The 27708-nt window shown below is 32.9% G+C and overlaps 1 protein-coding gene across 1 annotated transcript; it reads left to right on the forward strand.

Annotated features, from left to right (window-relative positions):
- Positions 1–20888: 20888 nt before the first annotated feature.
- BDCG_17651 (uncharacterized protein) lies at positions 20889–21257 on the forward strand (the record flags this gene model as incomplete). The annotated part of the gene is made up of 2 exons (XM_045426744.1): positions 20889–21049; positions 21116–21257. The coding sequence occupies 2 exons, from the start codon at positions 20889–20891 to the stop codon at positions 21255–21257; spliced, it is 303 nt and encodes a 100-aa protein (XP_045282313.1).
- Positions 21258–27708: the final 6451 nt, after the last annotated feature.

Genomic DNA, 27708 nt, shown 5'->3' on the forward strand with positions numbered 1-27708 from the left:
AGCTTGTTTATCAGTCACTCTGACTCTGTAATAAGATCTTATAAAGAGAGTAAGATTTTATAATAGAATATTAGTAAAAGATCTAAGAGTTCTGATATCTCAGATATATGAGATATTTATATAATTACAATTTCACAGATATTATACATCTGATAATTAATATAATCATGTCTAATAATAGTATGAGAGAACTCTTGAATATAAGTATAGATATAATATCACAGTAACTCTGAGTAATATTGAAATTATAATAATAATAAATAGCTAATATATATATAACTCAACAACATTAATATAAAGAAATTCAATAATTATCTCAATAAGAAACTCTTATACAGATAATTTCAATATCTATAGAATTAAATATAAAAGTGTTAAAAGAATACTTAGATACTTCTGTATATTTTAATACTTTCAATCTCACTCTCTACTCATTATAAAGAATGAAAGTGCTTATAAAACTGAGTATGAATGTGATTCAAAGGTTGCTTAAGCCAGCGTACAATTACAGGCGTATGCCGGCTTCTTATATATTGAATCTTGTACACTAAATTAATTAGTGGCCGCTAGAGCCTCTCTTTACATTTGTATACTAGTAGTTCGGAAGTGGCTGTGTTATTATCTGACAGTTGTACATTCTTCTGAACTATATTCTTCTCTATCAGATTCAGTCATACTCACATGATCATGTTATACACTCTAGCTTTATACAGATTAGCTTGTCACTAGTGTTTCACAATTGTATGATCTATCTCTGATTCAGCTAGTATTCTGTGTATACTCTCACAAAGAAACTTTCACTATCTTTGATAGATATCAGATATTTTCAACTGTATTCAACTGTTGTTGAATCTGTGACAGCGAATATTTATTCTTAATCATAAGCTTGTTGAGTACTTGATAATCAATACACATTCATCACTTCTCATCTGTCTTTTTCATAAATAGAACTGAAAAGTCTCACGCGCTTGATGAGAATTGTATAAGATTATATTCTAGAAGGTCAGTGATCTGACACTTCTGTTCTTCAAGATGTGTTTGTGATAGAGAGTACACATTCTAATTAACTGGTTTTGTGTCTCTTATATCAATCTCATGTATGAATTCTCATTTCAGCAGCAATTTCAGTGAAAGATCTGTTCAGAAGATCTTCTCATGCTTCTTCAGAAGCTTTTTCATATACTTGTTTTTCTGCATATTCTTTATCTTGATTTCCTCTGCTTCTGAGTTCTGTATGACATATAGAATGCTTTCAGATGAGATCTTGTAAATTGTTCTCTTTACTTATTGATGTGTAAGCAGATTTAATTCTTCTATATCAGAGATATGAAATGTTCTTCTCATATCAGTTAATAGAATTGTATAAATCATTTTCTTTCTATCAGTCAACTGTATATGATATATACATCATTGAATCTGTGAATTGAACCTTTGAAATTAATTGAGTCTGAGAATAAGGTTGTATTTCACATTCTGCTGCTCTCATGCTTAAATATAGTAAGATCATTCTCTGAAGTGCAAGAGAACTCTTACTCTTGTAGATAATATCAAATATCAGTTATTAAATAATCTTATATATCAGAGATTCTTCACTCAGTGAATCTCTTTCAATCTTCAGAGAATATAATTATTAATATATTATGTAGAAGCTTCTATATCTGCTAACACTTTTGCAGCTATCTCTCAATTCTTACTCAAGTGCTCTCTATATATTAACATTTCAGATCTCAAGATATTGAGATGAGTGTTCACTTCATCATTCTCACTTACATTTTATTCAGAAGTCTGCTTCTTCTTTATATTCATAGAATTCAGAGAATCATCTAATACAGGCATCTCTTTCACTTTGAAGACTTTTCATAGAATATTAATAAGTGTCTTCAAGCTCACTAATTCTGCTAGTTTTTTAACTCTCTTATCTAGACTGACCGTGTGACCGTGTCTGGGACCAGGACCAGAATTTTTGATAGTTTCATTGCCAATTCAACAGATCCCATTACACGGTTCTAACATTAGATAGTAGTTCCATACTGTCTCAGTGAGACTTACTGTCTACTCTTGTCACATTTTTCAAATGGGATCATGATTTTCACTTCTCAATTTAAATTATTTTTATTGCTTTAAATGACTTTAAATCTCATTTGAGTGTTACCAAAAAGTGTTACTTTATGCCAAGAATGGGACTAAATGAGACCAAATGAGATCACTTTCTCATTTTTTTCAAGTCATGATTTCATTTTGAGATCTGATATATAGTCACTTTACATGTTTATTTAATGATTAGTCCCAGCGGGATTCACGCCAAGAAATGTATGAAATCAGACCAAATGAGACCAAATGTGAAATTCATGATCTCAGTGACCAGTCTACTCTTATCTCTCTTGACTGTGCATGCTGAGTGTAATCTTTTATATCATGATTTTAACATCTGCAGTTGAAGCAAGCTCAATGCTTATAATATCAAGATTTTCACTTAGAGAATCTCTTTTTCAGAAGATTCAGTGCTTTAGCAATGATATTCAGATCTAGATTTATTGTATCTGAATATATAGCTTATGTCATAGAAGTCTGATTACTTATTCTTCACTGAGATATACTTAATTACAGTATTTTCTATTACAATTGACTTACTTATTTCTGTATGATAAGAATGTTATATACTTCTTTCACTGTATCTGATTACAAGATTAAGCATTTTCATTCTACTCTTAACTCAGATATAAGATTATGAATAAAGATCTGTAAACAGAATGATGTTGAAAGCTCTTCATTCAATATGAAATAGTATAAGCTGAAGTGTGTGAAGTATAATATAAGATCACTCACTTATCTACACTCAGTGAAGTATTTATAATACTTATCTTATATATTCACTTTCTCAAAGTTGTGTAAGATTTATTTGAAAAACTTATTTTATATTTATAAGAATGAATATCACTTCAGATCTGTAAGATTTATCTTTTTATTAGTTATTTACAATGACTTTGCTTTTCTATATAGAAATATAACAGATCTTAAAACTTATTAGAATTCTGTTAACTGTCTATCTATAAGTTTATATTTAATCTGATAATATAATTACATCTGACTTAGTCAGCTGATTACAGCATTATTTTTTCAGTTACTATTAAAGCTTAGTAACTTCAGTAGATCTTTTAACTTGATATATTTTATACTCAGATTCTCATTCTGCACAGTAGTCTCTGATAATGTGTACACTTCTGAAGAGATTATAAATAATCATGATAAAATCTTCAGATTCAGTGTAGTTATCTATCTATATAAATATTCAATCTTCTGCTGCAGATCTAAGATCTGGTTTTCTCTATTCTTATTAATAATAATAATTATATCAGTGAAGCTCTTCATAGTGAATACTTAATCTGCAGTGAATATTAATTATTATTTAACTTCTATCTCAGTCTGTCACTGTGTATACAAGGTCTCAATCTCATTTAGAATTCTTATACATATACAGAGCTTTGATTTCAGTTCAGTAGTCTCAGCTGCTTTTCTTACTGTTTTAAGTAAACTCTCTGAGAGGTTCTGCATATCTTTCAGTTCAGGTAGTAGAGAAGAGTGTTGTTTATATCAGCTAGAGAAGGTATTCATTTCAGTGATTTCTGATTGATTGTATAATGTCTATCATTATATTGCTATATTGCTGTATTGTTATATCACTATATCACTGTATTATTATATTGCTATATTGTTCTATCACTATATCATTATATGATTTCTGTTATCATTATACAACTCCGGTGGTGGCCACCTCTCTTTTATTCCTTTGAGTAGAGAGTGATCTTCTTTGAATCTGATTCATCACTCTCATCTCTTTCTCACATCTCATCTGTTCGCATACATGGCATTCGCCTGAGTGTGAAGTTTTCTCTCAACAAGCAAAGCAGTATCAATCAGATGCTCTTTCACTCACTGCTCTTTGTACACTATCTTTTGAGATGTTCTAGAACCACTCTGGCATGATAACTATGAATTATTTTGTAGATGGAATTATCACACTCTGAAGAAGCCTGCACTTCTCACCAGTTTTTAGACATGCTATCAGATGTGATTCAAAGGTTGCTTAAGCCAGTGTATGATTACAGGCGTACACCGGCTTCTTATATATTGAATCTTGTATGCTAAATTAATTAGTGGCCGCTAGGGCCTCTCTTTACATTCGTACGCTAGTAGTTCGGAAGCGGCCGCGTTATTATCCGACGGTCGTACGTTCTTCCGAACCACATGAATAAAGATGTTATTAGTTTGCTAATCAATCAAGATTGATATATTAATAAACAATTGAAGAATTATGTGAAATAGAAGTTTTATTCATGAATAAAAGCATGTGAATCAATATTATAAATATCTGATAATATTATTAAATATCTTGATATTCTGTTCTGAGACACTGTCATGCAATAGAAAGTATTAAATTGATTACAAAGTACTTAACAGAGAAACACTTCTCTTATAACATTTATCTCTGACTTCAATATCAAGATTTTAGAAGCAGATGATCAATTTTAGAAGAATTAAATAAAGATTAACATGCTTAAGAAGACATTGACTTTCAAACTCTTACAGACTTGTGGTTCGGAAGAACGTACAACCGTCGGATAATAACGCGGCCGCTTCCGAACTACTAGCGTACGCGTAAGAGTGTAAAGAGGCCATAGCATACACTAATTAATTTAGTGTATGAGACTACAATATAAGAAGCCGGTGTACACCTGTAATCATACACTGACTTAAGCAACCTTTGAATCACATCTGATAGTATGTCTAAAAACTGATGAGAAGTGCAGACTTCTTCAGAGCATGATAATTTCATCTACAAAGTAATTCATAGTTATCATGTCAGTGTGATTCTAGAACATCTCAAAAAGATAGTATATAAAGAACAGTGAGTGAAAAAGCATTCAATTGATGCTGCTTCACTTGTTGAGGAAAAACTTCATACTCAGGTGAATGCCATGTATGCGAACAGATAAGATGTGAGAAAAGAAATGAAAGTGATGAATCAGATTCAAAGAAGACTGCTCTTCACTTAAAGAAATAAAAGAGGAAGATGATCATCACCGGAGTTATACAATGATAACAGAAATCATATAATAATAGATATCATATGATCAATCAGAAATCAATCACTGAAATGAATATCTTCTCTAGCTGATACAAACAACACTCTTCTCTACTACCTGAACTGAAAGATATGCAGAATCTCTCAGAGAATTTACTTGAAATAGTAAGAAAAGTAGCTGAGACTGCTGAACCAGAATCAAAGCTCTGTATATGTATGAGAATTCTAAACAAGATTAAGGCCTTGCATACACAGTGACAGACTGAGGTAGAAGTCAAACAACAATTGATATTCACTGCAGATTAAGTATTCACTATGAAGAGCTTCATTAACACAATTATCATCATCAATAAGAATAGAGAAAATCAGATCTTAGATCTGTAGTGAGAGATTAAATATTTACACAGACAGATAACTACACTGAATCTGAAAATCTCATTATAATTATTCACAATCTCTTCAGAAGTGTACATATCATCAGAGATCACTGCACAGAATGAGAATTCAAGTATGAAATATATCAAGTCAGAAGATCTGTCAGAGTTATCAAGCTTTAATAACAACTGAAAAAATAATGCTGCAATCAGCTGACTAAGTCAGATGTGATTATATTATCAGATTGAATGTGAACTCACAGACAGATAGTTAATAAAATTTCAACAAGTCTTAAGATCTGTCATATTTCTACATGAAAAAGCAAAGTCATTATAAATGACTGATGAAAAGATGAATCTCACAGACTCAGAGCAATATTCATTTCTATGAATATGAAATGAGTTTTTCAAATGAATCTTACACAACTTTGAGAAAGTGAACACATGAGACAAGTGTTATGAACACTTCACTGAGTGTAGATAAGTGAGTAATCTTACATCATACTTCACACACTTCAGCTTATACTATCTTGTATTAAATGAAGAGCTTTCAACATCTTTCTATTTACAGATCTTCATTCATGATCTCACATCTGAGTTGAAAGCAGAATGAAAATGCTTAATCTCACAGTCAGACACAGTGAAGAAAGCATATAACATTCTTATTGTACAGAAACAAGTGAGTTAATTATGACAGAAAATACTGCAATTGAGTATATCTCAGCAGAGAATAAGTAATCAGACTTCTACAATACAAGTCACACACTTAGATACAATGAATCTAGATCTGAATGTCATTACTAAAGCACTGAATCTCTCAAAAAAGAGATTCTCTGAATGAAAATCTTGATGTTATGAGCATTGAGCTTGCTTCAACTGCAGATGTCAAAATCATGATGCAAAAGATTGCACTCAGCATGTACAGTCAAGAGAAGCAAGAGAGTTAAAAAACTAGCAGAATCAGTGAGCTTAGAGACACTCACTGATATTCTATGAAAAGTCTTCAAGATGAAAGAGATGCCTGTATTAGATGATTCTCTGAATTCTGTAAATGCAAAGAAGAAGCAGGCTTCTGAATAAGATGTAAGTGAGAATAATGAAGTGAACACTCATCTCAATACTTTGAGACCTGAAATGTTAATGTATAAGAGGCACTTGAGTAAGAATCAAGAGATGACTACAAAAGTGTTAGCAGACACAGAAGCTTTGATGCAATATATTGATAATTATATGATTTGAAGATTGAAAGAGGTTCACTGAGTGAAGAATCTCTGATGCATAAGATTATCTGATAATCAATATTTGATATCATCTGTAAGAGTAAGAGTTCTCTTGCACTTCAGAGAATGATCTTGCTATATTTGAGTGTGAGAGCTGCAGAACATGAAATACAACCTTATTCTCAGACTCAATTGATTTCAAAGATTCAATTCACAGATTCAATGATGTACATGTCATATGCAGTTGATCAATAGAAAAAAAATGATTCATACAATTCTATCAACTGATATGAGAAGAACATTTCACATCTCTGATATAGAAGGATTAAATCTGCTTACACATCAATAAGCAAAGAGAATGATTTGCAAGACCTCATCTGAAAGCATTCTGTATGTCATACAGAACCCAGAAGTGAAGGAAATCAAGATAAAGAATATGTGAAAGAACAAGTGTATGAAGAAGCTTCTGAAGAAGCATAGAAAGGTCTTTTGAACAGATCTTTCATCAGAATTGCTGCTGAAATGAGGATTCATACATGAGATTGACACAGAGGATGCAAAACCAGTCAACCAGAATGTGTACTCTCTGTCACAAACACATCTCAAAGAACAGAAGTGTCAGATCACAGATCTTCTAGAACATGATCTCATACAATTCTCATTAAGTGTGTGAGGCTTTCCAGTTCTATTCATGAAAAAGATGAGTGAAGAGTGACAGATGTGTATCAATTATCAAGCACTCAATAAGCTTACAATCAAGAATGAATATTCACTGCTATGAATTCAACAATAGTTAAATACAGTCAGAAATACCTGATATCTATCAAAGATCAATCTTCTCTCAGAATACTGACAGATCTGTGTAGATGAACTGTCAGTCTCATAAACTGCATTTAATATACAATGAAGAAAGTTCAAATTTCTAGCAATGTTATTCAGTCTGATAAATGCATCTGTCATCTTTCAAATAATGATGAATACAATTCTTCATAAACAGAATGAAATCTTATATCTCATATATCTCAATGACATTCTAGTCTTTTCAAACTCATACAATAAATATCTGAAGCATCTCAATGAAGTGCTTATAACTCTGACAGAGTATAAGCTCTATGTCAAATCAATCAAGTGTGTGTTTGAAATGAAAGAGTTAGAGTTTGTGAGACATGTAGTGAGTGATGACTGTATACACTTCATTTCAGAGAAATTGAATGTCATAGCAAATTGACTATGGCTGAGAAATGTACATTATGTACAACAGTTTCTTGAGTTGATCTCATACTACTGCAGATTTATCAAGAATTTCACATGAATATCTGCATCACTCTCAGATCTCTTAAGAGAAACAGATGCAAATCTGCAAAAGAAGAAGTTTCATTCAATTATCTGAAATACTGTGTGTGAAGAGGCTTTTCTCACACTGAGAGAATATATAACAACATTCTCAGTGCTTATTCAATCAGATCATAATAAACCTTTCTATATTAAGACAGACACATCTGAATGAGCTATCAGAGATACTCTTCTACAGATGAGTAAGAACAGCAAGCTGCACTCAGTGACATATAATAATAGAAAACTATCAGATGCTGAGCTCAATTATTCAGTGCATGAAAAGAAATTGCTAGCAATTAAGTACATGCTGATATTGTGAAATAGATATATCAACAACAGACATATAATAACAGTGATCACAGATCACAAAAGTCTTATCTATCTATAATTAATAATAAAATCTTTCAAACACTTAGCATGTTGAATCTCAGAGTTTCAAGTGTACAATCTTCATATTAAATACTGAAAGAAATTGAACACAGTGATGTCTGACACAATCAGTCACAGACTTAATTTCATGAGTGAGAGTTCTGCAAATCAGATATAAGAGACATTCACATTAAACACACTGAGAAGATGCAAGAAATCAGAATAAGTGAACATTATAATCTCTCACTTGAAGAATGATAAGATATCAGATGATAAGTGTCTCATGAAAGTAGTAGAAGAGATACTTCTGAACTTCAAGCTAAGAAAATTGAAAAATGATGTTGTGCTTTACTGTAATCTAGAATACACAGAAGCTCTCTATCTAGAATCTTCATTTCAACATAACTTAGTGACTTACATACACAAGGAATTCAGTCACTTAGAAAGCCCTGAACTCATGAGCATACTCAAACTGAGAGTGTACTGACTAAGCATGACTGAGAACATTCAGATGTATGCTCATGAGTGTCTGAATTACCAGGTCATGAAAGAATCTAAGAAAGGATTAGAACATAAGAAAGTGCAACATCAGATAAAGTGTATGATACAATCATTTGAACAATGAGAAGTGAATCTCATAGACATATTACTGCGAACATCAAATGAAAATTGATGAATAATCACTGCTATTGACTATGCTACTGACTGGTCAGTTGTGAAAGCAGTTTCAGAGACAACAGAGAAGATAGTAGCAAAGTTTCTATATAATGAGATCTATGTCAACTATGAAATGCTGTGTGAGATTCTAACTGATAACAGTGCAAACCTCATAGAAGGAGCAGTGAGGCATTTCATGAGCCAGTTACAGACAAGACATTATAGAACAATGTCATATCATCCGCGGATGAACAGGAAGATAGAATGCTTGAATGAAATCTTAAGCAACATGCTGATAAAATATCTAGTGAGCAAGTCTACAAGATTATGAAATAAATATCTCAGTCAGGTGCTATTAGCCACGCGGATTCAACAGCATGCAGTCTTCAAGTGTTCATCATTCTACCTGTTGTATGAATTGCATCCGCGCATTCCAGAGAATACTTCAGAAAAGATGAGAGAGGAAACAGCAGTTGCAGACACAGCAGGAACAGCAGTTGCAGATGCAACAGTCACAGACATAGAATCAAGATTGAAAGAGATCAGTCACACATGTGCAAAAGCTAATGAGTTACTCCTGAACTGAGCAATTCAATTGAAAAGAATACAAGACTCACTTGTTAAGAAATCAAGTCTTAAGATAAGAATGTAAGTTCTTATACATAACAAGAGTTCTGAGAAGTTTCAATCTAGATGGTTTGAGTTATATAAAATACTCAAATCACATTCTCTGAGAATGTATACATTGAAAGAATCAGAGAGACAGATCTTACACAACTTAATCAACAGTTCATAACTTATGAAAGTAAAGATGTAAGATCTGAGTGAATTATAATTATCTACAGCACTATTATCAGTATTGAAAAAGAAGAGACTTACAATTAAAAAGTCTCACAAAGTAAGAGAAATCATAGACACTTACAAATCAGATGATCTCACTTATTTCAATCTTTTTATAATTATAAGAAAAGAATGAGAAGAAATGAAGAAATCAGACAAACATCACACTTCAATAAGTGATGAGACTGTAGTCAGTCATACAATAACACACTGTAGACAGTGAGTGCAATGCAGTAAAGAGCAGTCTCAAAGTAACAGACTTACACATAAATCAGATTACAGAAGAAAAAGAAATTCAGAGTTGAATTCAACTGTTTACACCAGTTTAATCACAGAGATTACAGAGAATGAACTATCTGAAACATTCATGAACACATGAGATCAAGTCATCTTGATCTCTGAGAACACTCAGAGATCAGATGAGATTAGTTTCAATAAGTTATTCACTGTAGTGATCTGAGCAGGTGAAGAGAGACAGTATAATGTACAAGACAGAATCACAAAAGATGAAAGCTGCTGAACCTAGTCACTGAATGCTGTATTATATAGAGATTGTGTAAGAGTAGTGACTAGCAGATAAAGAAAAAGCATAAGAAAAGAAATAATGAATTAATCATCAACTGTAAGAATCAGCTGTAAAAGACAAATATTATTATACATACTTCATTTATTTTTATACATCACATATTTAATCTATTTTCAACATCACATCACCTGAAAAAACATCAAAAACAAAGAAAATCTCAAAACTCAAGATCTGTGAGAAATTCAAGAGCTGTAAGCCACTCTTGCAATAACACTGTACATGCCTCTAATTCCTCTATCACTCTGTGTACAACATTAATATCATTTATCACAAGATTGGCTGAAATGCCAATATAGAAATGCACACACATATGTGTAGAGAAATTGAAGAAGAGTGTGAAACCTGCAGGACCAGAAGCCAGGGCAGGAAGAGTGAAGGTGGAAGAAACAGAAGAAGGAGAAGGCGCAGAATCAGACAAATAATAGCAGGAGTCACCTGAGGCTGAACACTTATAACTCAGTGTGTGCACAACCTTCCCTGCAGAGAAGAGGAAGAGAGAGAAAGTGATGAGAGAAGCTTGAAGATAGAAGAGAGTAGTCTCAGCAGCATTGTCATCTTTGATCAGAATAATCTCTGACACTGAAGCAACTAAGAATCATTGTTAGTGTATGAAAATCACAAAAGCAGAGGTAATAATTATCAAATGAACACCTGCTGGCCTTAGAATTGTACATGTAATTACAACATGCACAAGGCTTCTCAGAAAGAGAGAGAGGGACACAGGAAGCAGAACACAGTGTGTGAACAGCTCATTCTCACAACAACATCTCAGACAAGGCATACAAGCCTTATACTCATGAGTGTAAAAGAGTATGACATTCGTGTTTCTATTCTCAAAAACACAGATATCTTTCACCTGCATCATGAAGTCGGACAACAGACATCAGAGAATAGACTGATACAGATTAATCATCTCAAAGAAATTCACCAGAGTGAATGTCTCTGCAATGTTGAACTTTACAGTTATAAAAAGTTTCTTGATGTCTGTGAATACCATGACTTCATGCACAGTAAAACTCATAACAATTTTCTCTAAGAATAGGAAAATCAGTGTTAGAAAGAAAAGATGAAAAAGAAAAAGACTTACAATCTCAATACTGTTAAGAAGGGAAGTGATTCTCTGAGATGAATAAATAATTATCTCACTACAAATATTTAAAATAAATGTAATAATCAGTGTTTATAACCAAGCTTCAGATAGTCATGTCATACACAGTCTTCATACAATAAATCATTCTGAGAGTTAGTAAGAAGGATGAGAGTGTACACACTGAGAGACATGATTCACTGAGTCTACACAATATCTTCTTGAAACAGAAAGAGCTAGTAATGAAGGCAGAGGCAGTAAAACCAGAAGTAGTAGAAGTAGAGGTTGCAGGAACAGAGGTAGCAGAAGCAGGAGAATCAGATACAGAGACAAGTGTAGAAGATTGAGAAGCAGCAGAGAAAGAGATAGAGAAGAGAGCAGTAGAAAAAGAAGTAGCAGAAGAAGCAGAGAAGAACACTGAAGACTCAGTCACACATGACATGAGTAATTTCTTCATTATCACATTCTTCAAGTTCTCAATCAATGATTCAACACTGGGTTCACTATCATCAGCAGACATGAATCTGTCAACACATGACAATTCTATATAAATAAAAACAAACATATCAGCATCTGCATCCACATAAAATCATGTCAGGAAACATGATCAGAAACCCGCTGAGAAGAAGAAACAGTCAAGAGTGTATAAGAAGATAAAGAAGATGTGTCATCATTCATGATAATACATTGTTCTGATGATCATTAGAAGATAAACAAGTTCTGATCATATACATTTCACAACACATTACACTTACTGCTAATAAACTGCCTGGTATGAGCACTATGAGAACACTTGTTATGAAAACAGAGAGCCATTGCCAGGAACATATACAATGTGATAGATGAACAGATGAAAAGAGTTGAACAGAAGAAGAGATAGAAATCTTGAATAAGATGATAACATTTGATGATGACAATGATGAAGATGATGATTGAAGAATGGGAAAAGTTAGTAAATAAGTGATGTAATATAGTGAAAGTTTCTTTGTGAGAATGTATACAGAACACTAGCTGAATTAGAGATAGATCACACAATTGCAAGACACTAGTGATGAGCTAATTCACATGAAGCTAGAGTGTACAACATGGTCACATAAGCGTGATCAAATCTGGTGGGGAAGAATGTGATTCAGAAGAATGTATGACCATCAGATAATAACATGACTGCTTCCGAACTACTAGTGTACACATAAGAGTGTAAAGAGGCCATAGCATACACTAATTAATTTAGTGTACGAGACTACAATATAAGAAGCCGGCGTACGCCTGTAATCGTACGCTGGCTTAAGCAACCTTTGAATCACAGACTCTTATAAGTATAGATGAAGATCAGACTTATGAAAACTTTTATACACAGCTTCAGATATTGAATAACTGTCTTATCAAGCTCAAGAGTATACAGAACAGTGATAGAAGACATTATATTTCAGTTACTTATATATCTATACTGAAGAATAACAACAATGATACAGATACTATAAACTGAGTAGACTCAAATGTCTATACATAAGCAAGAGTCTCTGCTATCTGAACAGACTTCTGAGTTTCTGAAATCACTTCTGAAGAAGTCACTAATCAATATCAATATGAAGTGTGTATTAACTGTAACTAATCAGAACACATTGCTTTCAACTACTAATCAATTTATATATCTTCATACTTGAGAGAAAGATCAGTGTCTTCTTATTCAAAGAATGAATCAGTGTCTGTTCACATCAATCACATTACATTAGAGAAAGATTTGAAAGATAACTATAAGAATGTCTCAGTGAAACAGAAAAGAGATTAGCTTCTATTCAAATTCATAAACAGAAGCTTGAAGAGATCAGATGATAATGATTTGAAAAGAAGATAATAATGAATATGATTCTTATATCTACTATGATTGATAATATATATAATATGAAAGTCATGATAGACAGCGGTCTATGTCACTATGTAATGATAAAATCTTCAGTCATAAGATATTATAATCTTCAGTGTATCACTTTATCAAAACTCTGACTTCTTATAGAATTTAATGATCTGAAAGATGTTTGTACTCATTACATAGTGAAACTAAACATAGATGTAAGAGAACATCAATCTAAAGATGTCTATGTATATGAAGTTGATAATCTTGATTATAATCTTATATTAGAACTTGTCTGACTATCTGAACAAGGCATCTTGCTAAATACTTAAAACAGAAGCTTAATATTCTCTAATGATGATAGAATCTATGAAGATAATATTTACAAGACTATAAATCTTACACATATCTCTGCCAATGCTTATGAAATACTCTGAAAAAGAAGTTATTATTAAAATCATTAACAGAGTCACTGATAAGTTCACTAATAGCAGAATTATATATTAATCTATTTTATTAGTCTGACTGATATTAAAAAGACTCTAGAAAAGTTATTCTGTGTTATAATAACAGATTCTTGTATAAAACTCTCTTAATAATATCATGAATATCTAGATATCTTCTGATAAGATAATATTATAAATATACTCTTCTTACAAGATTCTGAAATGAATCACAGTATCAAGTTAGAGAAAAAGAATGATAAGAACTCTGAACTGTTATAAGACTCTCTTTATAATATGTTCTGAGATGAACTTCTTCTTCTTTGAAAGACACTCAATGATCTGTTGAATAAAGAATTCATATATATTAGTAACTCTTTCATCACAGCCTCTATTCTCTTTATAAAGAAATCAGATGAAGAACTTCAGTTCTGTGTGAATTATCAAGAATTGAACAGATTAACAAAGAAAGACTGTTATTCTTTATCTCTTATCAATAAAACTCTAGCTCACATTGAACAAGCTCAATAATTTACAAAGTTAGATGTCATTACTGTGTTTTATAAGATTCACATCACTGAAGAAGATAAGTAGCTTACAGCATTTCAAACACAATATGATCTCTTTGAATAAGTAGTCACACTCTTTGAACTGATCAATGGTCTCAGTACATTTCAGAAGTATATTAACTAGACTGATTATATAACCGTGTCTGAGACCAGGACCAGAATTTTTGATAGTCTCATTGCCAATTCAACAGATCTCATTACACAGTTCTAATATTAGATAGTAGTCTCATACTGTCTCAGTGAGACTTACTGTCTACTCTTATCATATTTTTCAAATGAGATCATGATTTTCACTTCTCAATTTAAATTATTTTTATTGCTTTAAATGACTTTAAATCTTATTTGAGTATTATCAAAAAGTATTACTTTTTAAAAAATTAAAAATAGTCTAAAAAAAACCTTGAAATGTCTAAAAATAGTAACTTTATGCTAAGAATGAGACTAAATGAGATTAAATGAGATCACTTTTTCATTTTTTTCAAGTCATGATTTCATTTTGAGATCTGATATATAGTTACTTTGCATGTTTATTTAATGATTAGTCTCAGTGAGATTCACGCTAAGAAATGTATGAGACTAGATTAAATGAGATTAAACATGAAATTCATGATTTCAGCAGTCAGTCTAATATTAACTGAGCACTCTAAGACTTTCTTAATAAGTTTACATCTACTTATCTAGATGACATTCTCATCTTTATCAATGAATTCAGAAAGAAATATCAAGAGTATGTGTAAAGAGTATTACAATGACTACAAGAAGTGAAACTATCAATTAATATTAACAAGTGTGATTTCAAAGTTAAGAGTACTAAATACTTAGATTTTATCATAGAAGTTGATAAGAGAATCTGAATAAATTCTGAGAAGATCTCTGCTATTCTTGAATGAGAGAGTCTGTACACTGTGAAAGATGTATAAGTAGACTGACTGCTGAGATCATGAATTTCATATTTGATTCTATTTGATCTGATCTCATACATTTCTTGACGTGAATCCCGCTGAGACTAGTCATCAAAAAAACATGTAAAGTGACTATATATCAGATCTTAAAATGAAATCATGACTTGAAAAAAATGAGAAAGTGATCTCATTTGATCTCATTTAGTCTCATTCTTAGCATAAAGTTACTATTTTTAGACATTTTAAGGTTTTCTTTAGACTATTTTTAATTTTTTAAAAAGTAACACTTTTTGATAACACTCAAATAAGATTTAAAGTCATTTAAAGCAATAAAAATAATTTAAATTAAGAAGTGAAAATCATGATCTCATTTGAAAAATGTGATAAGAGTAGACAGTAAGTTCTACTGAGACAGTATGAAACTACTATCTAATGTTAAAACTGTGTAATGAGATCAGTCAAATTGATAATAAGACTATCAAAAAATCTGATTCTGGTCTCAGACACGGTCACATAGTCAGTCTATATATAAAGCTTCATTGAATTTACTAACTTCTATCAGTGATTTGTATGAAACTTCTCAGATATTATAAGATTACTTACAGAACTCACTAAGAAAGACTCAGTATTTTAATAATCAGCAGACACTGAAGCTGCATTTACACAGATAAAGAAGATATTCATTAATATCTCTCTACTGATAATATTTAATTCTGATTATAAGACAGTTATTGAAGCTGATTTCTCTGACTATATAATAGAAGAAGTGATATTATAATATAATGATAAAGATGTTCTATAATTATATATCTTCATGTCTAAGAAACTAAGTTCTGCTGAATACAATTATGAGATCTATGATAAGAAACTTCTTATAATTGTACACTGTTTAGAAGAATGAGACTCTAAACTTCAAAGTGTCTCTGAATTTGAGATAGTTATAGATTATAAAAATCTTAAATACTTTACAATTATCTATAAACTCACTGAATGACAGATGCAATGATCTGAGTTCTTAAACTGCTTTTATTTTATAATACACTACTGTTCTGACAGTCAGAACTCAATGACAGATGCTCTCTTATAATAAAAGTAAGATATATTATCTGATATAACAGATACTCACTGAATGAACTGAGAGTATCAGCTCTTAAATCTGAAGATACTAGTTGATCAAGATAAAACAGCTTACAGCACTATATATACTTCTTCAATTAGAACTATCACTGATATCTCAACTTCTTCTGAATCTATATTAGATGAGCTATAATATACAGCAGCTTAAACTGATAAACTTCTTCAAGTACTCACTGAAGCAGTATAATAAGAAGCACTCTGATTTCTTTCAGAATTACATGTAAGAATCAACATCTCAGAATATTCAATCAATAATAGTAATACTCTACAATTCTATAAATAATACTGAGTCTCTCACTTTAAATTCTTACACATCTGAATAATGCAAGAGATATATAATTTATATATAACTGATTATTTAGACTGTGAACAACTGTATAGAATAATCTTCTGAGAGTTCTATTAATCTGAGATATTAAACAGTATCAGATACTTTATCTGAAACTGTAATCACTATTCTTCTATTATCTTATGAAAGAACTGTAGAAAAGATCTACTGAAATTCCTTAATATTTCTAATAAAATCTGATAAGATATAGTAATTAACTTCACTATTAATCTATCTAAGAGTAAGAGTTATAGAAACATTCTGATTATTACTGACTGACTAAGTAAAGATATAATATTGAGGCCCGGTGACGTAGTGGTTAACTACGCTATCATGAAGCCTCAATTAGCGGCCTTCCCCCCGGGGAATGAATGTCAAGAGAGGGCAGGTTCAAACTCTGTGAGAGTCATCTTAATCACAGCTTTCACTGTTAAGTCATAAAACAGTATCGGGGGCCCCTGGGTGCACTATAGCAAATCATCATCAAGCTTAAGATGTTCATCCCAGGGGTTCCCAGGCACTAATTCTCACTGATCTTAGGGTTAACAGCTCTCTAAGCACTTCAAGTTAGATCAGTACTAGAGTGATTGAGGTCTAGAATGCCCGCAGGATAGTAAATTATTGTCAAGCTTAACTGGCCAGGCCTCATCCCTCTCACTCTAGACACTCACTTCTGAGGAATGAGATTTAAAAACTATCTGATTAGAACACTCTGGGCCTAGTAAGGACCTAGGTGAGACAAGGCCTAGATGCCCTTAATAGGTGGTTAGTGCAAGCAAGACTGTGACAGCCAATTGATAGGCTGGAATGCTGAGATTGGCAGCTGGAAGATTAGAGACTTAACTAGAATTGAGTAGCTCTGATGTTATTCTTAGTGAGAATCTCACTTATGAGTAAGCTAGTTACAGGAGCTAGCTGGGCGGCAGCCCTTTAGAGGGAATGATAACCCCTGAAGCAGGCCTGAGAGGACAGAGGTGGCGATCAGTTATATAGAGTGTTAAAATATGTATATAGCTTAAGGTGTAAACTGCAGAGATCTTATTCTGTAGCTCTCTTTACTTTATCTTTTTCTTTATCTTTTTCTTTCAATTTCTTTCTATCTATCTATTTAATGTGTCTATCTTTGAGACTGTGTTCTTTTTCTCTTTTCCTTTGTCATGATATTGTCAAATGATTTCAAAGTATCAAAAGATGTTAAAACACTGCAATTTGTAAACAGTTTTTATATTCTGAGCTGAAATTTTCTGATTTTGTATATCTGAAATTGATGAATGTATAATAGTTAACTTTACAGACATAGGAAAAACTCTGAGAACTAAAAGTTCTCAGGTAGATGTTATAGTCTCTGACTGCATACATCTATAATTGAAGAAGAATAATAATAATAATAATAATAATGATATAATATTGAAATCTTATAATAAGATGAATACTGAACAAGTCACTGAAGTCTTATTATTATTATTATTATTATTATTATTATTATTCTTTCATTATACTCATATGCAAGCGGAGCTTATGATGAGTTCTTGCGTGATGTTAAATACAGGCCAAGTGTTGATTATACAGAAGGAAATACAGATGTTAAGATCATGCCAAGATAATAAGAACATAGAAAATACAAAGAAGTGATAATTAGATACATGTGATAATAACTTCCCAGCTCAGAAATATAGAGTGATTTATTGAAGTAATTTGTACATCTCTGTATTTATTAGAAACCTGAGGTGCTTGAGTTCTGAATTTAATGTATCTTCTGCGGGTTTCGAACCCACATGCCTTGATTTCCCACGCCAAGGCGCTACCGAGTGGCCGTATTAACCATTCAGTCACTGAGGCACTGAAGTCTTCTTACAGAGTTTATTCTATCAGATATATAGATTACTGAGATCAATAGTATTAAATTAAGACTGTTAATTCATAAGCACTCTCTGAATAAGAATCTGTCAAGTTCTTAAGATTATATACTATCTATTAACTGTTTATCACTCTGAGATTAATACTATATCAGAATAGATAAGACTGATTATATAACTGTATCTAAGATTAGAATCAAACTTTATAGTTATTATATTATCTAAAAGTATTACTTCTGATCATGATTTGTATTCATCACATTGATCTCAAATCACATTATTTCAAATATTAAAGATTTCAGATTTACTTTTCAAATAAAAATCTAGTTTCAGATAAAGAATATATTTAAATTCTTAGTTATATTTTTATTCTGATCTCATTATTGAAAATGACATTAAATAAAATCATGAAATCATTTCTCACTTACATAATATCATAACATAGTGCTCATTTATTGAAAATTCAATAGAGAGTATTATTAAATATTATTACTTTTCTGAACACAGATCATAATTTAGACTGATCACTGAGACTATGAATTTCACATTTAGTCTCATTTAGTCTGATCTCATACATTTCTTAGCGTGAATCCCGCTGAGACTGGCTATCAAAAAAACATATAAAGTAACTATATGTCAGATCTTAAAATGAAATCATGACTTGAAAAAAATGAGAAAGTGATTTCATTTGATCTCATTTAGTCTCATTCTTGATATAAAGTTACTATTTTTAGACATTTTAAGGTTTTTTTAGACTATTTTTAATTTTTTAAAAAGTAACACTTTTTGATAACACTTAAATGAGATTTAAAGTTATTTAAAGCAATAAAAATAATTTAAATTGAGAAGTGAAAATCATAATCTTATTTGAAAAATGTAATAAGAGTAGACAGTAAGTCTCACTGAGACAGTATGAGATTACTATCTAATGTTAAAACTGTGTAATGAGATCAGTTGAATTGATAATGAGACTATTAAAAAATCTGATTCTGGTCTCAGACACAGTCACATGATCAGTCTATCATAATTAATATCATTTTAATTAAAAAAAATATAAAATACAAAAAATAACAAAAAATAACAAAAAAACAAAAAACAAAACAATAAGAAAAAATCACAATAAAAAAAAAAAAAAAAAGAGAAAGAAAAAAAGAAGAGAAAGAAGAAAAGAGAAAGAAAGTACAGTATACATTATCTGTAGTATATGCTGATCATGTATCATACATGTAAAAAGGTAAATCTTGTCTTATTCTTCAAGATGGAGATGAGCGGACGCCTCTATATATATATATATACATGCTTGTTTGTTTATTGTGATTGACTTTTACAGAAGGAAGGAGCAGAAGCCTCAGAAAGAAAGAGATGAAAGTCTTAGAAAGAAAGAAGTGAAAGTCTCAGAAAGAAAGAGATGAAAGTCTCAGAAAGAGATGAAAGTCTCAGAAAGAAAGAGATAAAAGTCTCAGAAAGTAGCAAGAGTAAACATCACAGTCTCTCTGTCTGAAAAGAGGCGGACGCCTGAAAATGAGATGACGGGAAAAAAAACTAAACCTAATAAGAAATGAGTTAGGCATTTTTCAGATGCAGGTTAATATTCTTCTTGTGTGAGAAGCAGGTAAAGAAAGAGGTTGAAACAATGAGATGATAATAACACAGTGATAAAGAGTCTGAGATAACAAGGTGATAGATGTCATGGAGAATCTTTGTCTTTTACAGATATCATACAGATACAATAAGGCAATAATGAAACAATGACTATAAATGAGATAAAGGATCTGAAACAACAAGATAATAGAAGTTATAAGAATGAACAAATAGATGAAAGATGAAGAACTGTAAAATGCAGAGTGAATACAGATGAAAGAGAATAAGGGAATTGAGAATGATAAAGAGACAGATCTTCTGTCAGAAGACTGAAGATGATGTGAGTGAATAATCTGCAAGTATATAATACAATCAGTTATCTCTCTCTTCTTATTTTTGTTTTCTCTTTCTTATTATCTTTTTGTCATCATTCTCATTATTATAAAAGATTTTCATTGAAATCTAGATCTTGTGACAATGAGTTCAAGAAAGATATTCAGAATATTAGATGTGAGAGAAGTGATTAATCAGATTAATCACCTTGACAGAGATAGTATAAGAAGAGTGTTGAAAAGATTATTTCAGTCATTGAGTCAGAAAGAGTGTAATACTCTTCTTGAGACTGCAGAGAAGATAAATGAAATTGAAGAGTCAGAATCTCATTCTTCAATGTCTAAGATAGTTTCAAGAAGTGATGAGGAAAAGATGATTGCACCTTGTTATCAGTTGACTAGGTTACATGGCCAGAAAGCTGCAGATGAGTCAGTGAAGAAATCTGAGAGCAGAAGCTTAAAAGATTCAGATGTGACTGCAGAGAGATTTAAACAGAAGTTTATTACATTATTCATTGAGCTGAAGAAGTCATGATCTTCAAATACACATGGGTTCTCTGACAGAGATACAGATGCAGAGGCAGCAACTGAAGATGAGATGAAGTCAGTAGCTCAGATAGAAGTGAAAGTGAAGTCAGCAGTGAAAGACATTCATGAGAAGAAAGATGAAGAGAAACTGAAGCTGACTGAAGTAGATAAACAGTGATGAAGAAATAGTCAGAAGCAATGTAGCATGTTAGAGAATAACATGCTGAAGAGAATGAAGTGAAAGAGAGTTATTGAAGATGATCAGATGCCTTGACTGTGAGGCATGACTTGTATATACTGTCTGCATTATAATGACAAAACTGATCTACACTTTCAGAAGAATGAGAAGTCAGCTCAGTTGAGTGTATCAATAATGCAGAATCTGACTGTAGAAGAACTTGCGAATGCTGTGTCAATCATCAAAAGACTCACAGAATGCAGTGAGGAAATACTGTTCATGAACTGCAAATTTTTTGTCCTGCTCAGTCAGTGATTGATCAAGCAGCTGAGATGAATGCCCGCGCAATGAAAGTTGCAGTGACAGATGATAAATAATGACTTAATTACTCTGAGAACAGTTGATTTCAAAGGTTCAGCTAATCAGAATGTCATTATTCTTCAAACTCGCAAAGAAGTAGCTTTCATACCTTGTCAGTCTTGTACAGTGAGTCACAGGTGATTTGAAGAGTGTGTAATTACTTCTTCAGATGACAATCAGACTTGACAGAGATATGATACTTACATCAACTGTCAGTGAGATAACAAGAATGCTCACTGTTCTTTAAATCATCATAGTCAGTACAGGTTTGGAAAAAACACTGACAATCTGCTGTTTGAGAGAAGTGTGCTGAGGTTTGAGAAGACTGTGAGTGTGAACAGAAATGACACTATTGAAGATAGTGATGTGAATGAAAATGATTTGATCTTTATCTCTGCTGAGAAGACCCTCACTTTCTTGAAATGAAAGATCTTGAGTTCAGTCACTCTGAAACCTATCAAGCATATTCAAATTAGTGAGAAGGATGCTAGTTCAACTTCTATCAGAGTGGTTAAGAATATCAAGATAAGCAGTGAGTAGTGATCATCAATTTTATCTTTCAGAGATCAGACTATTAACTGTATGACACAGAATCTGAAGATGTTGAGACAGTCATCTAATCTTGATAAATATAATCTGAATGTCGTGCAGGCTGCCTGAAAGAAGTTAGACAAGATCAGGGAATTTACTAATATAGTCTCAGCTGCAGGTGACATCATTAATAACAATCATTTCTTCAAGCTGTCTAGTGAGACATGCTTCAGTGATCTCATGAATGACAGTCTGTCAGTGAATGTTACATTCTGAGACACATATCTTGCTAAACAGAAGGTGAAGCTGCAACATGAGCTTGAGAATGATTGATGAGAGACTTGAGATGAATGTAATGAGCAGAAGATCTCTGATTTTACTTTTCTTTATTCTGTTTTCTTCTTTTTTCTTTTTCTTCTGCAGTGAGTAGTTAAAAATAGTGATAATGAATTTTCTTTTCTTTTCTTTTTTCTCTCTTTTTTCTTGTTACTTCTACTCATGACATTCTCTTTCTTGCTCATCTCTCTTAGACTTGATGTGATCGCCCGCGAGGCCTCTTGATCATGAAGACTTTGACAAGATCTGAAGTATTCTTCACAATCATGTTAAGAGGTTCTCAGATCAGGTCTTCATATTCTCTTCACTTGATCTGAAGATATGTTTTTCCCCTCTCTGTGCATTTGCTGATGATCTTTTCAATTTCAAATTGAGACTGATTAGTCACAATGACTGACTCTGGAAATGGATGTTTGAGGTCTGCAGAATGTAGAAGTGTTTTTTTCAAATGAATGATAGAAATGACAGAGTGCATGCATCACTTGAGAGAAAGTAGTAGACAGAAGACAACATTGAAGACTTTTACAACAATCTCAAACAGGCCAGTCCGCAGAGATAAGATCTTTGAAGATTCTTGAACAGTATATTCTTTTTCATTCTTGCAGGCCAGGTTAAGGAAGACAAAGTCACTCATCTTGATAACTGATTGAGTGTGAGAGTGGTTGAAGAATTCCACCATTTTAATCTTTGTGAGAGTGTATAAATCTAGAATGTCTCACTGTACAGTGTTATGAACTGTGATGAATTCAGCTGCATCTGCTGAGGCTTCTTTATCTCTCAGTGACAGTCATCTTGACTTGACTTCTGTGAGCAATTCAAATGAGGAGACTATCACTGAATGAGCAGCTACTGAGTTCAGGACTCTTTTCACCTGGTTGAGTAGAGTTCTTCAAGATGATTTGTACTTGTCTATGAGAAGCGCTTGCAAGGTGATTTTAACAGTGAGATTGATTCACTCACTCTGATCATTTGAATGAGAATTGTAGATAGTTGTCATTCAGCTCTTGATTCTCATCTGTTGAAGAATGCTCTTTCAAAATTATGATATGAATTTGAAATCTCTATCTGAGATAATAATCAGTGAGAGCTGTCAGTGACAGACTACTTCTCTGTAGAACTCTTTCATCTATCTCAGAGCATTTCATTTCTCTTACTCAGTAATCAGAATGACAGCTTTCAAGAATTTGTCTGTAACTGTCAGTATTGTGTCACAGCTGTCGCTTATCAGCAATTCTGTAATGAAATTGATTGATAGAATCTCAAATGATTCTTTCAGAGATGAGATGGAATGTGATTTCCCTCACTGAGAGTGATTTGACGGCTTAGATAGTTGATAATTAAGACAATGTGAGATGCAATTGAGAATCTGTTTACAAGTGTGAGATAAGAAGAAGAATCAGTGCACAATGTCTTCTGTTTAATGAAGACCTGGGTGTTCAGCAGCATTGTGACACATGCAGATGAGATCTCCTGCTAAGGTCTGTGTAATACAGAGACAGTTGTTGACAAAGAATAGAAGACTGTCTTGAAGTGTGAATGAATGATATTTTCTCTCTCACATCACTTTATGATAGATCTTTCTCAAGATTGAATCAGCTGGTAGGTTCTTACACAATTGATCTTTAATATCATTTGAGAGAGTGAGGCCTATGTTGAATACAGCAGTGATAAACTCATTCTTGATTTCATCAGCTTGCTGAGCAAGTGCTTGACATATCTTTTCTTAATTATCTTGAGGAATCTCTTCAGAATTGTCTGTGAGAGTGTGTAATCAGAAGAGAGTATTAACATTGTGATGTGAAGTGTCTTTACAATAGCAGATTTTCATGCGCGGAATATACATGCTAAGGGTCAGAGCTCAATTCATCAATCAATTACTCTGATGACCTGTGACAGGTGACTGAAGAGTGAATATAAGTGCAATGTAATCAGTCACAACAATGAATTCACTGTTGAGGTATTGAGAAAGCTTTTTCAGGGCTCACATCAATCTCAAGCACTCTAATTCGGTCACTCAATACTGTCTCTCTGCCGGGTTCAATCATCGCGATAGAAATAGAATGAGTCTCTCAATCTCATCAGTGCCCACCTGATGCAGCGCGATCCCTATCCCACACTGTTTACTAGAATTCACATACATGATGAACAGTTGCTTGAAGTCAGAATATACTCTCATGAGAGTGTTCATTAAGGCCTGTTTGATAGTATTGAAGGAAAGTTGAGCCTCTGTGAGTAGAGCTTGAAATTGCGGGGATGCTTCAAACTCAATCAATTTGGTCCTTACTGTGTACAATGCTCTTTTCTGACCTGTTCAGAGGCTGTTGCACAGCATCCTGGTCTTGAGTGTTTTCAGTGCTTCTATCTTATCTGTGTAGAAGTTCATGAAGTCACAGTAGTAGTTGAAGAGACTGACAACTCTCTTCAACTCTCTGAGAATTATAGAGAAGACCAGGTTTGTAATAGCAGCTATCTTCTTCTTCTGAGTGAATATTCTCAGTCAGTCAACATAATGGCCCAGTAAACACACAGAGAGGTAGATGAAATGACATTTGAATAAGAATATCATCACTTCAGACACCTTGAGAACAGTGAATACTGCCTGCATGTGATGAAGATGATTATTTAGCAAACATGAGAAGATGATGATGTCATCAACATAGATCAAGACAAATCATCACAAGAATTGTGCCAGTATCTCTTTCATATATTGCTGGAAGAATCCAGGTGAGATTGTCAATCCTATTGTAGTAACTGTAAAGTGTTCAAGTTCTCAGTGCAGTGTGATGAAGATGATTTTGAAGTGATCAGAATCTTCTATAAGCTGTTGAAAGAAGTCTTGACAGATATTCATTGATAAGAACACTATGAAATCACTCAATAACTGCAGAACATTCTGCTGTGTCAGTAAAGAATACACATTTAAAAGCAATCATAGATTGATCTTCTGCAAGTTCACAATCACACATGGTTTCTCTTTATATCAGATCACAAATGCAGGGAAAGTGATAGAGTTCTTGATCTCAAGAGAAACTCTCTCAATTCTCTCATTTTGAATAAGTGAGTTCAAGATTTGATCAGCTGCTTCTCAATCTCTTCATGAGAGAGAGTATAGTTACTGCTTCAGTCTGGAAAAATCATCTTCATTAATGAACTGTAGCAGCATCTTCACATTGTCTGAAAATAATCTCAGATTGAGATCAAAAAGTTTGTGATGTTAATCAATGATCTTCTGAATTGTCTTATAATCGCCTGCTGCTCAGTGATCTGATATCTGTACTTTGACTCACTCAGCAAGGGCATTCACTGTGAGAATCTGAAGAGGATTATCATGATCTTCTGTGTCTGTCAATAGAAATAATTCCATGTGTGAGATAGAAAATAGAGGCAACTTCTCAATTGAATTATTATTGACAATATTAGCATCCGCGAAGCAGATAATGATTCTTTTTTACTTTCATAGCAGAGAAGGATTTCTACTCACACAGATAGTGTCTCTGATAATCTTGACATTTATAGCATATTTTTCATGAAATATAATACACTTATCATGAACATTGTGTGGAAGGTGTAAAGCTTGTGTGATTGAAAGATTGCTAGCTTTGTGAGAAGGTATATGATGGAAGGATTAGTAAGCCAGATCATGTGACCTGACACCCTCACTCACCAGAGTAACTATACATGATGCTATATACAAAATTCGCCTTCAAATCAAGTACAGGTACAAAAAATGACTGGAAAATGTGAAGTAATGAAAAACCAGTCATGATATATATCATTTTTTATCCCTCTATTCCTTCATCTTCATAATCTCCTTTCAACATGTATATTTCAATGTTTCAAGTGATTTAGTAAGCTCATCTGCCATGTTCTTGACAGATGAAACATATCAGATAGATATCTTATTCTTGCAGACAAGATCTCAAAGAATGTAGAAACAGACCTCTATATGCTTCAAGTGGTGTGAAATTGCTTCAGAAGAGGATAGCTCTATAGCAGACTTATTATTGACATGAATTGTATAAGCCAGACCATTGACTGTGGTGGGAATGAGATGATCATCGGCATTCAGATTGTTGAGGCAGGATGGGATGAATTCAGCGTCTTCTAGAAGCTCTCAGAGACAGACAAGCTCATATGCGGCCTCAGAGAATGCAATGTATTCGGCCTCTGTTGATGACTTGGAGACCCCTGTTTGCCGGCAGCTCCGCCATGCAACGGGACCACCTGCCATGTAGATAATATAACCGGTGGTTGAATGAGATCCTGGATCCCTACCAGCCCAATCGGCATCTGCATATGCTACAGGTTCAATTTCGGCACCTCTGTGATAGGTTATACCCTCATTGATTGAACCCTGTAGATATCAGAGTGTACGCTTGTATGCAGCCCAGTTCTTTGATGTAGGCTGAGAGCTGAATTGTCCAAGGAATCCTGCGGCGAAGCTCATATCAGAATGTGTATTGAATACCAGATATTGCAGAGATCTGATACTGGATTGATAGAACTGTAGAGTAAATTCTGCTGTGTATACAATCAGTTCCTCATCATCATTCATGAAATTGACATTCTCCTTCATAGAAGTGAATGTAGAATGACAGTCCTTCATTGAGAACTTCTTCAGAAGATTTCTTATAAAAAGAAGTTGAAACAATGTCAATGAAGTTGAATCTCTATTAATCTTCATTTCTAGATAGTGATTGAAATCCCCTACATTCTTGATCTCATAATTAGCAGTGATTTCAGCTTTGGCCCAGTCCAGATCTTCGATTTTCAGGCTGTAGAGACAGACATCATTCATGTAGATGATTATATAGATCTGTCTTTCATCATGGATAAATAGTCCAGCATCATAGAAACTGACACAGAAGCCTGAGTGCAATAGCATCTTTTGCAGCTCCTCATATTATAAGAGTACTGCTTGCTTAAGACTGTAGAGTCCCTGCATCAACTCATACACAAGATCATCATGGTCTTCACAGAATCCTGTGAGTTGATTTATATATATCTGTTCATCAGCAGACAGTTGAGCATTCAAAAATGCAGTCATCATATCAATCTGCAGAACATATCATTCCCGGGATGCTGAGATCATCATGAGAGCTCATGAGATAAATGCAGAGACAACAGATGCAAAGATTCTTGAGTAATTGACTCTCTTCTGTTGAAGATTTTCACAGACAACTCAGCAGGCCTTATAGCAGATAACATCACTCATATTATTAAA

Source organism: Blastomyces dermatitidis (genome assembly GCF_000003525.1).
Source record: "Blastomyces dermatitidis ER-3 genomic scaffold supercont1.9, whole genome shotgun sequence".
Classification (NCBI taxonomy): domain Eukaryota; kingdom Fungi; phylum Ascomycota; class Eurotiomycetes; order Onygenales; family Ajellomycetaceae; genus Blastomyces; species Blastomyces dermatitidis.